We start from the raw sequence: 18,745 nt of genomic DNA on the forward strand, positions 1-18,745 counted from the left end.
TCTCAAACATAGAAACAGCAAATTGATTTAATACTGAGCAACTGCTCAGAGAGTTTACATTCACTTCCTTCACTCGGACCATGATAAAAGATTAGCTTTACCACAAGACCGGATCAACCATGTTATCTGATGTCTGTATCTAGAACACCAGCATAACTTTGTGAGACATCATTTATGGTTAATTCTCCTGTGATCTATATGACTAAAGCATCTAACAACTTTAAGCTATATGCAGCAGTTCCAAGGTTCAGTTTAGGCTATGTCCTGGGCTTGTATCACAGCTGTCATCAGATTCAATTATGAATATAAATCTAATGAACTTTTGCTACATAAGGAAAAAAGACCCAAAAAGATAAATGTTTTCACTGTCCCACATGCCTTTTCGGGTGACACGCTTTCTGACAAATTTCTGTTTTATCAAAGGAGATATTTTCCCTTCAGTTGTCACCAGACAATAAACAATGTTGTCAGTATGGACCTTGCGACACACCAGTGTCTGAAGTTCCCATTTCCTCTTGGAGGAAACAAACATCAAAGGAGAGGAGACATTTTATTAGTGCTGCAAAGAGCCTAAAAGACGGATTTCAGAAAAAGCAGACGGGGGTGCAATATGTGTGTTTGTGTATTATAGATACATTTCTTTACTTATCAATGTATATTTAGAGTGTAGTATGCATCCCATGTTAAAATGCTATGACTCATATCTGCACAACAAATAAGTGATTCAGACGGCCAAAATAACCCAACAATCACCTCTACTTCAGCCACACAGTGCTATCTGTGGCCTGATCCACGTGTCGCTGCTTCACTGTAAATCTAAATAAATAAAGAGTTTCCTCTTTCACTTTAATTTCAGCTCAAATACATCAAGCCATTAAAACCTGTGGTAACCGAATGCTAATATGTTGGGATGGCTGAGGGGAATACGAGCTTTGCCTTAAGGCCAAAGCTGATTTCTGAAGGCTACCCAATCAGGGCAGAGCACATACTGAGCTGATTAAAAGAGTCGCTTCCATGACTCAGCGGACTCAGTGACACATCCTCCCCAGGAGAGGTTGGGGAGCTGAGGAGAGAGCAGAAAGCAAAGGGAAGGAAGGCCGGGAGGGAAAGAGGAGGCAGAGAAGAGAGATAGCAGCAGGAAAAGTAGCGGGTGGGGGTGGTTGGGAAAGTAAGGAACAAGACAGAGAAGGGGAAAGAAGAAGAACATCTGTCTTGGCCTAGATATCTATGGGGAAGATAGCTGGGTCTGCTGGAGACTTCCTGTTGTGTTTTTTTTTGCTGTGGTTGCTCTGCTCTCCTGTGGTGCAAATGGAGACAGCATGTGTGATGAGCGAGGACACCCAAAAGTGTTCTCGCAAGACTCAACTTCTGGTTAAAATCGCCAAACATATATTAACAGTTCTGCTGGATTAGTCTGCAAATATATCTCCAGCTACTTCACATGTTGACAGTAAAATATGTCACTGCTCCAGGTTTTTTTCTTCAGCCTGCAGCTTGGACAATTTATCTCAAGGCTACTATGACGTATGCTCATGCTTGTATTTTATTAGCTTTTCACTGTACCAAACTAGAAAAGAATGTGCTTCGTTCTTTCTTTCTTTCTTTTTGTTTTTAACAATGATGAACCATTGAAGATAAAGTGATTTTGTGGTCTGAGCAGTTGTTTAAAGAGATGTGTCTGCTTGTGGTTTACTGTTTCTCTTAAAAAGGCCACTAAAGCATTCCCAGCTGAACTGCTTAATACAGAGACGAGTTAAAAAGACAAAGAGAAGTAGAAGCCTCTTCCACTTTCAATTACCATATTTAAAAAAAAAAATCCCACTCATTCTTCTATAACGATGTTTCCTTTCAAATGTAACCACATCACCATTCTTTTAAGAACAACATGTTTTTCCAATTCATAGGAATGAAACCAATATTGTAAGAGGAAGTGCAGAATGGTGTCTCATAAGACATTAAAACACTGATGTTTGCAAAAATGTGAATTGAAAAAATGTTTAAAAAAACTCTTTTCCTGCACCAATTTCCCTGCATCCCCATCTGAGGAGGATTCATTGTTCATCCTTTTCCGTGATTGGCCTTAATGGAAACCAGGCAGTTATTCTGCCTCTGTAAGGAGATAGTCCAAAACAGCCGAGCTCTCCCGCAGATACAAAAAAGACAACGACTGAACAGATACTCACACAGGGGTTCTGTCTTGTGGTTGTTGTACATCTCGCTGCAAGTAGAAGTCATATCTCCTCAAAGCGCTTTTCCTTCTGCACCTCTTTCTTACTTCCACAAGTAAAAGACCAGGAGTTAAACAAACTAGCAGCCTCTTCTAGTCCATACAAGCCAGTGTGTGATCTCTCACAATGTCCTCTAGTCTTCCCTGCTGACCACTAAGCAGAAACACTACAGAGAACTGGCCTTCTGGGGAATCCCTAGCCCCCTGCTAGGTCTGCGGGGGCCAGGATTGGGGATGACTCAATTCTAAAAATGAAAACAGGACGGAAAGAGCTCTGTGATTAAACTGTTTGTGCGGTCACGGCATGTCTTCGTGAAACATCTAACTATGTTATGATGCTAATTAAATCTAAACAGAAACCTGGGATGTGCACAGGCATGGAAGCAGATAGAGACGGAAAATGAAGTTCAGCTTCTGACATTATAAATATCCTTCTTCTGTAACTGGTGTCAGCATTCGTTTGTCGACAGGACAAAAATACCACATAAGGCTTCCACTGAACATTGAACCTCAGTTTGATGGTGCATGAGAGACGAATGAATCTGAGGAAACTTGTCATTTCTCTGTGCAGTTGTGTTTTCCACCCTCATCTGCCCGCTCTGCCGCTGAGTGATGCTGATGACTACAGTTGGCTGTGTACCATTAGCAAATCCTTCACACCATCGAGGCTGGACGTGAAAGTTCACCCAAAGTTCCTTCAAGCTCAATTGGTGCATTTCTTTTCTCAACAGATGACGGGGTTCTTCAAACAAGGTAATTGCACTAAAAACCACAAAGCTGCAGGCATATTATCTAAATCCCTAAACTATCATTGTAAATCCCATTTATAGCAAAAGATCCAGATCACTGCTTTTAGAGTCTGTGCTGATTATTGGAAAGTAAAGACTTGAGCATCAGTAATGATGCTTGCCCTTTCTGAACTGAGAAACCAATCAGTCAGCAGCGCAGCATGTCTGAATCAGGCTTACAAAGCTAATCTAACACATTAATCAGCAGGGTGAAGGTAAGAGCGCAAAAGAGGCGATGAAGATTATTAATATAAAAAGTTATGTAGCACTTCAGTTTTTTTTCTAAACTTCATTCTCTGTTATGAAATGTCATTTACTGACACTGAAATTTTATACTTTTAAATTTCACATGTGCAGAGTCTGCACAGTTCAGCATCAGCAAGATCACATTTTTATAACTGTGCTGTCTTTAAGTGGTTTAAGATAATCACCTGTTGTTGGTGCACAATGAGGGACGAGACTGCACAATCTCATCTTTATTTTTGGGTTCTTTTCCATGCACATTCACTTCAGACATACTAACACACCAGTCCCTCCGCTTTACTCGTTTCAGCAGATGGTAAGTCTGTGATGCAAAAGGCCATCTGTCTGTCCATGCACAAAACAGCCCCCTATCAGCCAACAAGTGGATAAAACATCATTAGCAGAAAATGTGGAGACAAACACATGAACTTTTCTCCTGCACTGAAACGACTCTAAACAATCAATATCTGAAATGTATTTTACCCCGACTCACACAGATCCATGAAACATGGCTTGAGTGAGCAAGAGGCATTAACCAAACGAGCTCACCAGATTTAAAAGTGGGAAAAAACAGTTTTTGTCAACTTTAGAATTGGAGTTATATACGTGTAATGCTGCTTACTATCATAATTATGCAATTCATCGTCATTCTGGTCACGTTTTAGGTTTGTTTGTAAATGTTTTTGATATGATGATAGTGGATTTAATGCTCAGTTTCACCACCTGAACATATCTGAAGATCAGTTCTTTAAATTTATCAAAGTTTTACTGAAAAAACAAAACAATGGCTGATAATAGCATGCCATATTCCATTTTAACCTCTTTAATTTCATGACCAAGATAAGAGGTATGATTTTCCCATCAGCTTTTCCAAGACAAATGAATCACTAGCCCCATATCTAGATAAATAACAAGGAAGAATCATACGCCGGAAGGCCAGATAAATGAAGATAATGTCAACAGACTAAATGCTATCTTGCCTTCCTTCATTAGGCTCTGATGGCCCATATCCTACTATCTGTCTTTTTCTCTTACGGCAAGGTCGCTGCTTCTTTGTGATGTTTGTGCGTGTGTGAAAGTCTAAAGCTGAGCTGTTAACGTTTTGCCAAAAGTTAATTTCCTAGTCAGATGAGTTTAGTATATTCAAAGTAGTATATGCTTGGGTATACACATGCTTTAAAATATAAGTGAAGGAGAACCATGTGAACATGTTCGGGTTCACAGCATGCAGGGGTAACTGAATGGAGAAGGGGGTGTTTACAGCAGTTTGGGGATTTGGCATAATGACTTAACAGGACAGAGGTCTTTCTGCAGTGGTGGGAAACTTCTTTAACCCTTGACTTCCCCCAGATGCTCAGTGTAAACTTTAACTTCCGAAAGCCTTTTCTGGGTGAGAGGGGAACTGTGTGTGTCTGTGGTCTGTGTGTGTGCGTGTGTATGTGGGACTATTTATCTGAGGCAGAAGGGCTGTCCCTTTCCCATTATTCAGCTCCACCTTCCAGTGTAAGATGTTCATTGTAAATAAGGAAAACATTTCATGTCAAGTCTTTTTAGTGTCTGCACACTTCAAAGAACTGCAAAGCAGTTTATTGAAAAAATGTCTATCCCGCTGATATATTGGTGTATTAAAAACATTCATAACATATGAATGGAAAAGCCTGACATCTCTTTTCTGCACCAGCATGGTTCAAATTTCTGACCCTGGAGCTTTTTTCTTCATTAAGCTCCAGCCATGAGAGAAAGCGCAGTTGTATGATAACATTTTTCATTTGAAAATTAAACTGTCTGAAAAAGCATGAAACACAGCTTTATTTTACCTGCCACCCAGACTCATTTCATTTCATTTCATTTTTCATTTCATTTATTTATTTATTTATTTCACACTTGGTACAACAGTTTCCACAGTTAGTTCTTTCAGACAAACCAACCACACTTTCTGTCAGTAAAGCACTGCAACCATGTGTGAAAAGGAGCAGGAAGAAGAAAATATTCTTATTAAACCCTGCCCCCTATCTACAATCCAACTTATATTGCAAGTGGGCACCACAAATAAAGGAACAAACTAACATTAACATTTATCTCCGATCCTGACTCAAACCAAACAACAAATTTACAATCAGAATATACCACTCCACATAGTAACAAGGAGAAAAGATAAGTAAATAAAATAAATGAAACAAAAAATAATGGATCCTTTTTCAATGAACTCCAATTTCATTCACATTCTTCATATTGAGTTATCGTTTTAAGCATGTAACACTTTTTAAAACAATGTAAATTTATACAATTCTTTAAATTATAATGAAGAGAGTTCCACAGTCGTATACCCCTAACCGTTGGACTCATTAATCTTTGTGTAGTCCTAGCTAGCTGATGCTTAAAATAAAATTTCCTTCTGCTGTCTTCTCCCCTCAAACACATTAAAAATACTCTTTGTAACTTAAAAGGCAAAATATTATTTTTAGCCTTAAACATAATTAATTATATTAATTAACAATTTCGATTTTATAAATGATTTATTTGTATGTTCCCTTTATTTAATATTATGAATCATTCGTATCACTTTCTTCTGTAATAGGTTTAGAGGTTTTATAGTATTCTCACATGTATTCCCCCAAACTTCGACACAGTAACTAAAGTATGAGAAAAACAATGAAAAATATAAAATGCGCATTGTTTTGTAGTCTAATAAATCTCTTACATTTCCCAAAATATAAATGTTTTTAACCATCTTCTTTCTAATATACTCAATATGTGATTTCCACATCAAATTTTCATCTACTATGACACCCAAAAAGCGAAATTCAGTAACTCTTTCAATCAATTCTCCATTAATGGACATAATGACTTCTTCCTCCTTTACACGATTGCCAAATATCATGAATTTCGTTTTTGTCAGATTCAAAGATAATTTATTTACATAGGGTTACTCAAGATTTACTAATCACACACTGCCTCCTGCTGGCTTGTTAGGGAAGCACAGTGACAGTGAAAGTCATGCACAAGATAATAGGAACTGACGCTTGTCACTGCTGTCACTGCAGGGCGTTTTTTGAACTGAAAAAATAGATGTAAACTCGAGGCTCGCTGACTTCACATGAGCAAAAGTGCTCATTAATTTGCAGCACAGCCAAAGACACAGACACGAAGAGTCTCCCCTTCAGCGCAAGAGCGTCATTTTAAGCCACAAATTTCTCATCATCATGATCAAGGATCTTGAATTATTTGGCAAAAATGTACTTCTATCTAAAAATATATTATTATAATCCAACAGAAGAGAGGATTTTCAAACAATTCAAACAAAATGATTCTCACGTTAATGAAAGAACAACAAACTAAAGTAGGATTTTATTCCCAGTAAGGAACTGCTCCTCCTCACAGGCGCATAGGTAAAGCCTGCCCCCGCTCTCATTTTTTTCCTTGGCAATTAGCCGAAGGGTCACACTGAGTAATGGTCTGGGATCAGTCCAGAGTAATTACACTGGGAGAGGATTGACCCCACATGTGCCTCTGCCGGAGGCTGCGTGTTTGCATGTGTGTGTGTCGATGAGAGACAACAAAAACACGCATACACACAAAAAGAGAGATTAAGAAAGCATGCTTGTTTGTGTGTGCATGTGTGTGTGCGTGTGTGGCCTTTTTTGACCTTTGGACAAGCAGAGACAAATCGCCCTCCACCCTCTGTGGACGCCTCCTCCTCACTTTTAGAAGGTCAGTCCAAACTAAAGACAAATGGCCTCACTTGGTCTTTCTTTCACAGTGACCACATTTTAATTATGAACAGAAATGTCAATAATAATAGGAATCTATTAAGGCAATAGGCAGACATATTCTGTCCAGCCGAAATGAGGATATCTCTTTTGTTCCGTACCATCACAACAGGAAGACAGGACACAATGGCACTACATGAAGCGACTCCTCAGTAACACCCATTAAATACACATTTACTCTCGAAGCCATAGCCTTGGTTTCCTTTGCAATTGTATTTTTAGTGTGTTACAGTTTACACTTTCTGATGTTCTGAATTTCCTCTCTACCCTTATCACAACAAAATACTAAAGAAGTGAGCAAATGAGGTTACTGGATGTTACCCTTTCCCAATGATAACCTATACCAGTCCCATCATCCCACAGATAAAGACACTATTTATGGTCAGCCACTCTAATGAGTTACTATAAAAGTCCATGCTTGATCTTAAAATGAAGGCTTTTCCGGCAAGAAGAAATTGTATTAAAGTTGAAAAATGTGTCAGAAAAAAGTGTTAAAAAAATTCTGACTACAGGTGGTTCAAGCATTTCTGTCCAGAGATATTACGGCTCCTTCTGCAATGAACTGGTGAATAGCAGGCCTAACTGTCAAGATAACGAGTGGACCAGATACCCATCAGAATGCCTCTGGCCTGAAGTGAAGCTTTGTTGTTACATTTCTTAGATGTGCTGGATCAGTTTAAAGCTGTTACTTAAAAAAGCTGCTTCTTTCTGCTTCAAGTACTTAAGCTGCCATCTATCACAGCTGAACCGAGCACAATATTGAGGTCTTTTAATATTTTACCACATTATACAAGATAGAAAATTCTGAATTTGTTTGAGATTTAAACACGTCTCTCCCTGTTCAGCTCAACCCCTTGGTTATTATCAGCAAAATTTTGACTAGAATTCTGTAATGAAACAGTTTTTTGACACTAAACTTTTTATGGAACCTAATAGAATAAAAGGGTGAATAAACTGAAGACAGTGGCTTACAGATAAATATAAGAAAACTCCAACAAGTGTTAATATCAAGTCCAAATGTGCATTTGAGTCTTTGTGCATCTGTTGGGAGTAGAACAGCCGTCCACGTCCCTAGCTAAAACACCATAATGAACTTAGTATGTACAGTTGCCTGAGATGACATCTGTTGCTATGATTTGGTGCAGTATAATAAAATCTGACAGAATTGTGCGGCCTCTGTTGACTTAACCCTCCTCAGATGACGTATTTGCTATTCATTGATCTACCAGTGATTGTAGGTCACACAGCAGTGGATGTGCGTGCACATTTCTTTTCATGCTGACCTTTTACCTAAACATCCTGGCGTATTTCATTCCCCTTAATGCTCACATCAAAGTACGGAGGGATATTGTCGAGGAAGCTGACTAACTTAGATCACATGACCCCTGTGAGAGGAAGCGCTCTGCTGTGAGGTCAGCTGCAGGGGAAACAATCACACTGAGAGAACACGGAAGGAAGCAAGCACAGCGTACACTATGTGTGTGTGTGTGCGCGCATGTGCGTGTGTGCATATGCACTCATATGATGTGTAATGTCATTTTTATGGAAAAACTGAATAGGCCGGAAATCAGGGCAAAACACTTTAAAAAAGTCATATGGAAAAAAATAATCAAATCATAATCATTAGTTGTAGTGTTGCAAATAACTTTCCCTGTTATCTATGAGGCAGATACACTTCAGAAATTTCAAATCTGTGACAGTAGTGCATTTATAAGCATAACTTTGCAGATGTGTTTTTGCCACAGTTCTCTTTTGCGTTTCTGCCGAAGAGGGCGGGCCCATTCACAGCCACAGGGTCCTCCAGGCAGGTCACCCCTCATTTAGACCCCTATTTGGGCCTCTCCCTGTGGACAAATAAGTGGCTACAACTCACATAATCTCGAAGAGAACCGTTTAAAACTCTCAGCACACCGTCAAGAGATTTATAGTAATATGAAATAAAAAAAGACTATAAGAGCAACGTGACATACTTACAGCACAGGCACATGGGCGCACTGGGACACTTTTGAACAACAAAAAATCTGCCAGATGATAAAGTGCAGTTTTCATGGTAAAACTAGTGTAATATTTCAAACCAGGTAAATATAAAATTAAATGTCTAAAATCAGCAGGAAAACACACACATTATGTTTCATCAAGTGATAATTGCAAAATACTTGGCATTGTTGATAAAAGCTGATATATCCAGTACAGCAGAGTTTTGCATTTTTATACTAGCTTTGGAATGATGCAAGCTAATGGCCATTTAATTGGCATTCGCGGCTAAAGGTGCAGCCAAAAACTTAACAAATAAAGCAGATGGCTGTAGAGTCTGTGGCCATAATCCAATTTTTCTATAATAACAATTTAATAAATGACACTGTGAAAACAGTGTGACGTGACAGTGGTTACTCCCAGTGATTAAAATACTTAATCATCACCTGAATCTGTGAAAGAGATTTATAGTCATTTTGCAAATTAATGCTAATGATGATCTTTAAAAGCCATTTGCAAATTAATTTGCAGATCCAAATAATCTACACTCCAAGGAAATAAAAAGAAAATGTCACGTTTAAGTTTTATACCAAAAACTACACAAAGCTACCCATTCATACATTCCTTATCCATATTTGTATCCATCACTGAACAGGTTGCTGGGCTCTCCCAGTGTTAATACAGAGAAACAGACCTTCACACTCATGCCCAATTTAGTATCATCAGTTACTCATAAGTACAGAAGACAAGGTTTATTCTTTATGTTTACTTCTGCCACTTATGCTGAAAGAGCTCAAAGGTATTTAATTCAATTCAATTCAGTCAAATCATAACAACAGTTGCCTCAAAACACTTTATATAGTAAGGAAATGAACCTACAATAATACAAAGAAAAAAAGAGAAAACCCCAAGAATCTTATGACCTCCTATGAGCAAGCACTTTGGTGACAGTGGGAAGGAAAAACTCCCTTTTAACAGGAAGAAACTGTTCTAAGCCTAATCTTAAAAGTAGAGATAGTGTCTGTCTCCCGAATCCAAACTAGAAGTTGGTACAAAAGAAGAGGGGCCTGAAAGCTGAAGGCTCTGCCTACTATTCTGCTTCTTAAATGTTTTAGGAACAACAAGTAGGCCTGCAGTCTGAGAGCGAAGTGCTCTAATAGGGTGATATGGTACTACAAGGTCATTAAGATAAGATGGGGCCTGATTATTTAAGACCTTGTATGTGAGGAGCAGGATTTTGAATTCAATTCTGGATTTAACAGGAAGCCAATGAAGGGAAGCCAAAACAGGAGAAATATGCTCTCTCTTTCTAGTCCCTGTCAGGACTCTTGCTGCAGCATTTTGGATTAACTTGAGGCTTTTCAGGAAGTTTTTAGGAGATCGTGATAATAACGAATTACTGTAGTCCACCCTAGAAGTAATAAATGCATGAACTAGTTTTGCAGTGTCACTCTGAGACAGGATGTTCCTAATTTTAGAGATATTGCGCAAATGGAAGAAAGCAGTCTTACATATTTGTTTAATATGTGTATTGAAGGACACATCCTGGTTAAAAATGACTCCAAGGTTCCTCACAGTGTTACTGGAGTCCAGTGTAAGGCCATCCAGACTAAGAATCTGGTTGGAAACTGCATTTTAAGATTTTTAAGGATGAGTTCAAAAACCTCAGTTTTATCTGAATTTAGAAGCAGAAAGTTAGAGGTCATCCGGGTCTTTATGTCTTTAAGACGTACCTCCAGTTTTACTAATTGGTGTGTGTTATCTTACTTTATGGAAAGATAAAGTTGGGTGTCAAATGTGTATATCAATAAAATGTATGCTCTGAAACCTGAAGGAAACTATTCAATTAAAACTGTTCCTCCGCAGATGATCATTTACCTTCTTTATATCTACTCTTTTAAGAATTTTTGAGATAAAAAGAATGTTGGAGATTGGCCTATAATTACCTAAGACAGTTCAAATGATGACTTTTTTAGTAACGGTTTAACTACTGCCAGCTGACCTTTGCCAGCCCAGCTACAGTGCTGAAGAGAAAGCTAGGGTTGTTTGTATTTCATTCAATCAGTGAAGATGTTCTAGCTTTACAGAGGGCTTTCCAGGCCAAATTATGATCTTTTAAATTAGCGAGGCACCATTTCCTCTCCAGTTTTAGAGTTACCTGCTTTAAGGTGTGCATTTGAGAGTTATACCAGGGAAGTATGACTTAAGGCTTTCTTTTTCAGAGGAACTACTGTATCTAGAATTGTACTCATTGAAGAAGTAAAAATATTAAAAAGACAATCGAGCTCTGTGGGAGCAGCGTTCAGGTAGCTGCTCTACACTGAGTTGGTGCAAGGCACATAGCATAGCACAAGGCATGTAGCTGGATGTAGAGTTTTCAGAAAACACTATGTCTAGATGAACAGAATAAATGTTTTGAGACACTATCTATAGGTTTTTAATTAAATTGGCTTCGCAAAAAACACAACTGCGAGTTGTAACATGAACAGGAAGTGATGCTCTACCATAGAGAGACCCAATACATAAAGAAATTTGTCAAATACCACATTTACCTGAACATAAACATAACCAAAAATTATATTCTGTATCATGATCAGTCATTTGAGCTTCGAGCGGCTCGAAATACAACACAGTCCTGTGGGATAAAATCATTTCATGGTCTTACTTCATCTTTCTTACCTTGTATTTAAGACAAATACTATTTAGCTGCCATAATTACTATAAAGGTCAGGCTTTCATCGTATCACAAAACTGCCCCGGCTCTAATGCGCTATTCAGGAGAGACATGGATAACCACAAACACAGAAAGCCCAGTCTACTGTTTCTACCCAGAAACAGGCCTCTAAAGATAAGTTTCCTTGTATTACTGACAGATACGCAGACATCAGATTAATCAAACCAGCTGCTCTTACTGCTGCTTTTTCCTTGGTTAGAGATCTGATACTTGGGTCACTTTGTGCAGAATGGAGCAGTGTGCAGTGTGAGTACAGAAGGGAGCAGGAAAAAATAAAGTCCAAATGGAAGTCCAATAACACCAGAGATCAAATAAAATGCAATCTGGAAAATGTGACAACATTTCTCACCGGGGGATTTTCAAATGTAAACTCGCAGCCAGGAGTTTAAAGTTGCTGCTTTCTCATCACATGAGAAAATGTAATTGGTTTTATTTGACTTTAAGACAGTCTTTTATAATCCTTTTAATCTCTTTTCCACTGATGATATTCCCACATCAATATGGTAAGTCAATGCTAAAGCAATTACACAAGCTGGTGAACTATATCAATGCACCAAAGCACCACTTTACTAAAGACGTTAGAATGCATGAGTAGACAGCAAGTTAACAAATCTGAGCAGTTTGTCAAAGAGAATTTTCCAAATCAACAACCAACAGCATCCATCTGAAACAACAGCCTTAAGGGTGTGTGATACAAGCAGCAGATGAGAGGCTAACAAATAACCTAACAAATCTCATGGAGATAGCATAAAGTTACTGTGTTTCAGATGTGTTTTTTCAAAAAGAGTTCAGCAGACATAATTTCAGGGCACGACTAGAAGGAAAAATATGAGTGGAATAAGCGTGGGTTGGACTGATATATGGTGAAAGCAGACTTACTGTCAGGGTTGGGGGATTTGCGTCCGTGGTTAGGCGAGGAGCAGCGGAAAGTGGTGACGATGGTGTTGTGGTGAGGGTTGGGGTGGTGCGGGTGGTGCACTGCTGGATGGTGGCCATTGTTCTCGGGAGGTGCTTTAGTGATGCTGATATCAGGTTTACGGATATCCCCTGGACTAGGGGGCTCAAACTTGCGGGTGTGATTTTGCTCAGGGGCTCGGCTGGTCCCGTTGTTGTTCAAGCTGCTCTCATTGCGGCGTGTGACCGGGGAGTCAGTTGGCGTCTTGGCAAAAGTCACCTCCCTCTTGTGGCTTGTCTCGGGCGTCTTGGAGTGCCCCAGGACTTCTGGGCGTTTCAGGGCGCTGTTGCTCACAAAGCGTGCGGAAGCAGGGCTGGTGACATTATCGACCTGCTTGCTGGAGGAAGAGATGTCGATGGAGAGTTCAGAACGGCGGGACACAGGCTCCGGAGTCTTGGAACCTCCTCCACCCATGATAGAGCGGGGCTGGGTATAGTTGAGGTTGTTGTTGTTAGTGGCCGGGGTGGCAGAACCGAGGTCACGATAATAGATGCTGGTGGGAGACATGGCGTTACGGTGAGGTGAGTTGGTTGTCCGGCGGGAGCCGGGTGAAGAGTGAGATGAAGTGTCAACATCCTCTACCTCAAAGGACCTCTTCAGGGCTGCATGAAGGAGACCAAGACAGCGTTTTATTCATACAGTCATTCAAGTGCACGCAAGCAGTTACAAAGTGCTTTACAAGTGATTTAGAAAAAAAGCAAAAAGTTGGTGGATTCACAATAAAATATTATAGAAAATTAAAGCGCTGATTAATAACAACACAAAATCTAGTTAAAACACAGGTTAAATAACACAAAAGTATTGGTCTATATTGGTAAAAGTGTTACCCACTACATATGTAATTAAAGTAAGCAAATAGTAGTACACAAGTACAAAAACAATCTTCAGAAATGTATGGACAACATAACTAAGCTATTGTTGTTCCTATAGAAATGCTTCAATTCACAAGTAGCAGTTTGCTCTTTTACTGCTGTCTGGCATCAAAATAGTTTAAATTATATTTATATTCATATCACAGGTCATTGTAACAAGTGTGGAATTGTTAATGAAGTAAAAAAGAGGAAAAACACTCTTCTGCTTCACAAATGCATGCAAGCAGTATCTCTAACTTGTACTAAACATACTTGGTTACTTTTCACATAAAACAGAACACAACTGGTTGAAAGCTCGTTAATTTGCTGGTACAATTTCTTAAATAAATCAAGTACATCCTTCGCTTATAAACGGTGACATTTACAAGTAGCAGGAACAAAGTCATAAAAAAGTCATCAAAAAGGTCAAACCAATTAAGTGAGAAATATAAAAAGTTAACTGTTTTTTCTAAAGGCATTATGAACAGCACCCAAGTAGTAAAGCGCCTGGGGTTTGAGGGTGGAGAAGCTGTAGGAACAGTTTTGGTGGCACTCGAGAGAAACAGCATGCGCTAGTAATTAAGCCGTGTACTGTATCTAATTTCATTCTCAATCACCAGCAGCAAGTTTTTCGCTGCCGTATGGACTGACATGTTTAAGCCAGTCCATGCCTTTCTTTGTCACGACCTTGCTTGCTACGTGTGTGGTACGCTACAATATAAAATTCTAGGCTTTCACACAGAGTCACTCGAAGCGTTTCACGGCATGTTATAGCGCACGCAATCAGTCAAACATCGACTGCCAAGCATCTGGGCAAAAAAAGTCCCAAGACTCCCTGTTTTTGAGCAAAGTCAACACACAGATAAAGGCACATAGTTCCCCAAGGTTAGTTGTGATGTGAGAAAATAACAGCACTGTCCAAGAAGACACTGAAGGATGGAATCACCCCCTGGTAAGACTGTGCTGGCTGAGAGTCAACTTGAATTTGACTCTCAGAGTTGCTGTGCCAAGCCAGTGGCCAGGAGCTGGCATCATAATGATATACTAGTAAGACTAGTCCACTCACGCACACCCTTTAAGAGCATCTCTAGTTTCTTACAATCCAAAGCACAGTGCTGATTATTTGATCTGTTTGTGGCTTGCGGTGTTCCCAAGTGTGCCTATGTCTTTATGCAACTATTTGGAGTTTTGTTCAAAATGCTTGTAAAGACATGTAAGTATGTGTTGAGGGAATGTATACATGTTTATTTTTAAGCAACTACACAGGGAGGACACAGAGCTGCAGCTTCACTGCTCTCAAAACTCTGCGGAACTCAACACAATCACATCAAAGCTGCACATCAGCCAGCATCCCTAATCTGATTTACTGCCATGAGATGCCTCCTAGCAGCATGGTGGACATTTGATACAATTTGCTGTCTAAGAAAAATTCAGGCCAAAGCCGATGTCTTGTTCTCCTTTTTGTGTTAGTTGGACACACCAAGGAAATTCCCATGCACCACGGGAATAAATAAATCTGATCTCACATCTTGGAGTTCGTGGTGATTTGTCTTACAAATCCCTTTAACTCCCCGCACCTCCCTGTACACCACTCATCTGGACCTTGAGGTACAGTTACCTTTCATCCTTGGCACTATTACTGTGTAGAAGACTGGTTCTATAAATGTTGTCTTAACCATTAGGCAGATAAAACCTGAAGTCACTGCATATAATGTAGCTGTGCAACGCCTGTGCTATGTGTGGAAAACATCTGTTTTACTAAGAAAAGTTGAAACGTTGACAAAAGATCATTAACAACTACTAATAAACACTTTAACAATATTCTTTCTCACAGTTCTGTTTCTTATTGCCTGAAGTTCAATATCCAACTTTACAGTCTATTACTTGAACATGCAATCTGTAAATGGTGTCCAAACCCACACTGCAACCGAACTATGCCCTTCTTACGCCTGCTGTCTTGTTTTTGATGATTCCTAAGAGGGAGTCCAAGGTTATGGCTACTTTCAACTCTGACCAGAAAATGAGTCGGTGTGCCAAAATCAGTCTGCACATTTCACAGGAAGCAAAGAGGCTGTGATACATGCATGAGTCTAATCAGTGAGGCATTCTTTTTAACCTCCTCTGCAGTCAGGACTGCAGACACCCGTGCACACTCTTAACTTTTCTTGACACTTGCTGTAGACTTTTGTTTAACTTTGGAGAAGTTGCAAGTGTGAGAAGCGAAACCCGGGGGATATATTCACAAGTCTGACCAAAATCAGAGAGCTGAACCAAAATGTTTTCCAGTGACCTGTTAAGTGATTGCAGATTAGTATTTCTGGTCTTGGCTGCTTTGTGATTATATGCCTTCAGGCACGTGACTGGAGCAAAGGGTTTGAGTGCTTCGCTCTCAGGTTATTTGTATTTAGAGGCCGTGCAGCCAAGTGTACATAATTTAAGAGCACAAGTGTATTTTAATCTTTCTTCTTCTAGGAATAAAGAGAATGGAAAAGGGCATTCGGGGGCATTTTTCATTCACTCATCAGTCAACTCTTATATTCTTATTCATAAAGTCTGTCGTACCTCGTTCTGTTTTCTTGTTTAGCCAAAGAAAAAAGAGGAAGAAAGAATATCCTAAGTACAGGATCATATAGCAATAGAAATAGTATTTCTGTGGGACTGACAGATGGATGAAAGAGCATAGTTCCCTGTGAAAGAGCATTCCCAGACTATGAGCAAGAAATGAGAGGTCCAGTCTACCCCAGAGGAAACTCATTAACAGGAGCCAGAGGCCTCATCTCCCCACGTCCCTCCACTACCTATCACTGCCCAGTGTTCCAGTATCTCACACTATCTCCTGTGGGAAGATAATGCAGCTCAGACAATGTATCTCAGGACTACCACTATAAAAAAACCCAAAACAAAACACACACACACACAAAAACAGAAGCAGCTGTTCACAGTCATTTATCCTATATGCAGCCCAGGTGCCTAGCCACACTGTCTCTTTATCATCAGTGTCATCACTTACTCTCAAGGACATCCCAACAAATGAACGCAAACATTCGGTATCATCTCAGTGCAGATGGACTAATAAGAGATAGTCAGGGCTTTGAGGGCGGAAAACAAACACAAAAGAAAGGAGGGAAAGGCAGAACACTAGAAAGTGGGAGAAGCCAAAACAAAACTGTAAGCGCTTCTATTACTGGCATGAGCTGGGAGTGAGGGCTTTCCACACTGATTTGGTATGTCAAAGGTGCACATCATTTGTTAAGGGATGAACTGACACATTATTACATTGCTGCAATAAGATGGCAAAGGTCGTAAGACTGGAAATATAATAATATAATTGACAAAAATCTTACAACATGAAATACATTGCATATGGTGCTGGCAAGTTTTAGAGATGATGGTTCTTATTTCAGTGATTAAAAACACTGATTTTATTTTTTATTTTTAAATTGATTGATGTTCAGTTCCTGTTAATGAACTTCACCACTTGTTATGTATGTAGCCCAATAAAAGTCCGCTGGGAAAGGGAAGGGATTATGCATCTGAACTGCTGTAAGGCATTTAATGTGGAACAGATGGGTAAAGTGCTTAGTTTGCATTAACAGAAAACTGCTTTAACAGCAAATTAACACCACAAACAGGAGCAGATTAGAAAATTATGTTTTTTTTTAAACTAAGATGACAAAACTGGGAAAATTACAAGTAAAGGACTGTCAGATAAAAGGCGTAGTTTTACAGCACACCTGCAAACATTTCATTCATTTGAGTATTGTGGTAACGTCCTTTTAGATGGTAAATGTATATAAAAGTATATTGCATATATACTGCATATATTGCAGTGCAAACAACAACAACAACATAAACAAAACAGTACATCAGTATTTTGATTAATAAAAGGGTGTACTTCATTTTACATAGCCTTGAACTCACAACTGGGTCCAGTAATTCTAGCCTCAGAGTCATACGTCAAGTGATTAAGACAGTTGCTGTCTGTCACACACTGGTTATTTAAGACCATTTTATGCACAGTGCAGTTTATCTGATGTCAGTAGCCACTGAATATATATCGATGTGGTCAGGCAAGGAAAAACATGACCAAGGCTTTAACTGACAGGACAAGGCCAAACAATAAACGATAGAATTTCACACTATGCTATTCTGCTGGGTAAGACAAAACCTTAATGCTAAACTGTCAAACACACACTTCCTTCAGCTGCCCACTGACGGTGTTGGGTTAGCTAATGGTGCCCGGGAGCAGTACATCTCAGTGTGTCAGATTTACTGCACTGGTCTGCACTGGTCTGGCTGAGGAAAATGAAATTCTGGGAATGTTATAGGTGTTGTGGTGAAGTGGAAAGACATTAGAGGAGAAGCGAGAGTGGAGAAATGATCCAAATTTGCATTTTTAGTTTTTATTTTTTGCCATAATGTTGATGAAGCAGATGCTTAAAACCAAGATCTGAGCTCTAATCAGAACGAAGAGGCAATTTCACCTGTTAGATTTTTTAATGCGCACACTTTCCAAACTGATTGGAGTCTGATGTTGAAAGGCTACCCCAGTTCTTGGCTTTAGGTTCTCAAGGCTGTAACCTGAGAGATAAATCCTTATTCTTGTACTTTGATCATCCACTGGTTAACTGTATTCCACATGAATAAACAGATTTACATCAGTGATCAGTGAAGGTATAAAGAAAGTTGTTGCATTCCACTTACCAACAGATAACAAACTGATTGGGCTTAAAGTCCTGATATAAAGGGAGTGAGAGGGAGAGAAAGTGGTTGACAAAATGCAGATTAAACATGTGATTCACCGGAGCTTAGTGACCTCAAAGTAGAAATGATGATGTTCAAATGAAGAACTTTTTGCAAGATGAATCACACAACACACATTAGAAGATGCCTCAGCAAAAAAAAAAGGAATTCTTTAAACGAAGGAGGTGCACTGAATCTGCCAGTAAACTAACAGATAAAGGATGTGACGATCCAGCGCTGTCAGCTGTATCTCTAGCCTCTGGGTGTGATGATGTCACAAGCAGCAAACGCAGATTCACTAACAAGGGGCTGGAATCGAATTCCTTGCAGGTCAGAGAATCCATGCATACAATACTTAAAGAAATCTCTGCTCTATCTAACTGGCATATTAGCAATAACTTACCACCTGCACTGTAACATGTCTGCCTCAGAATGAACAGGACCACAGAGAACAGTAAAG

At 39.4% G+C, this 18,745-nt stretch overlaps 1 protein-coding gene across 4 annotated transcripts in view; it reads right to left on the minus strand.

Annotated features, from left to right (window-relative positions):
• sept9b (septin 9b) overlaps positions 1–18,745 on the minus strand; it is a 70,542-nt gene that overhangs the window by 28,584 nt on the left and 23,213 nt on the right. For 3 of the 4 annotated variants that reach the window (XM_040024651.1, XM_040024652.1, XM_040024650.1), the window contains exon 2: positions 12,616–13,293. In XM_040024651.1, the coding sequence (XP_039880585.1) occupies positions 12,616–13,293 (678 nt within the window). Of the gene's footprint in view, positions 1–2,183; positions 3,160–12,615; positions 13,294–18,745 lie in introns of those variants that run through there. The other variant, XM_040024653.1, reaches the window with a different exon arrangement.

The sequence above is a fragment of the Simochromis diagramma genome, unplaced genomic scaffold, assembly GCF_900408965.1.
Source record: "Simochromis diagramma unplaced genomic scaffold, fSimDia1.1 OVJJ01000302.1, whole genome shotgun sequence".
Lineage (NCBI taxonomy): Eukaryota > Metazoa > Chordata > Actinopteri > Cichliformes > Cichlidae > Simochromis > Simochromis diagramma.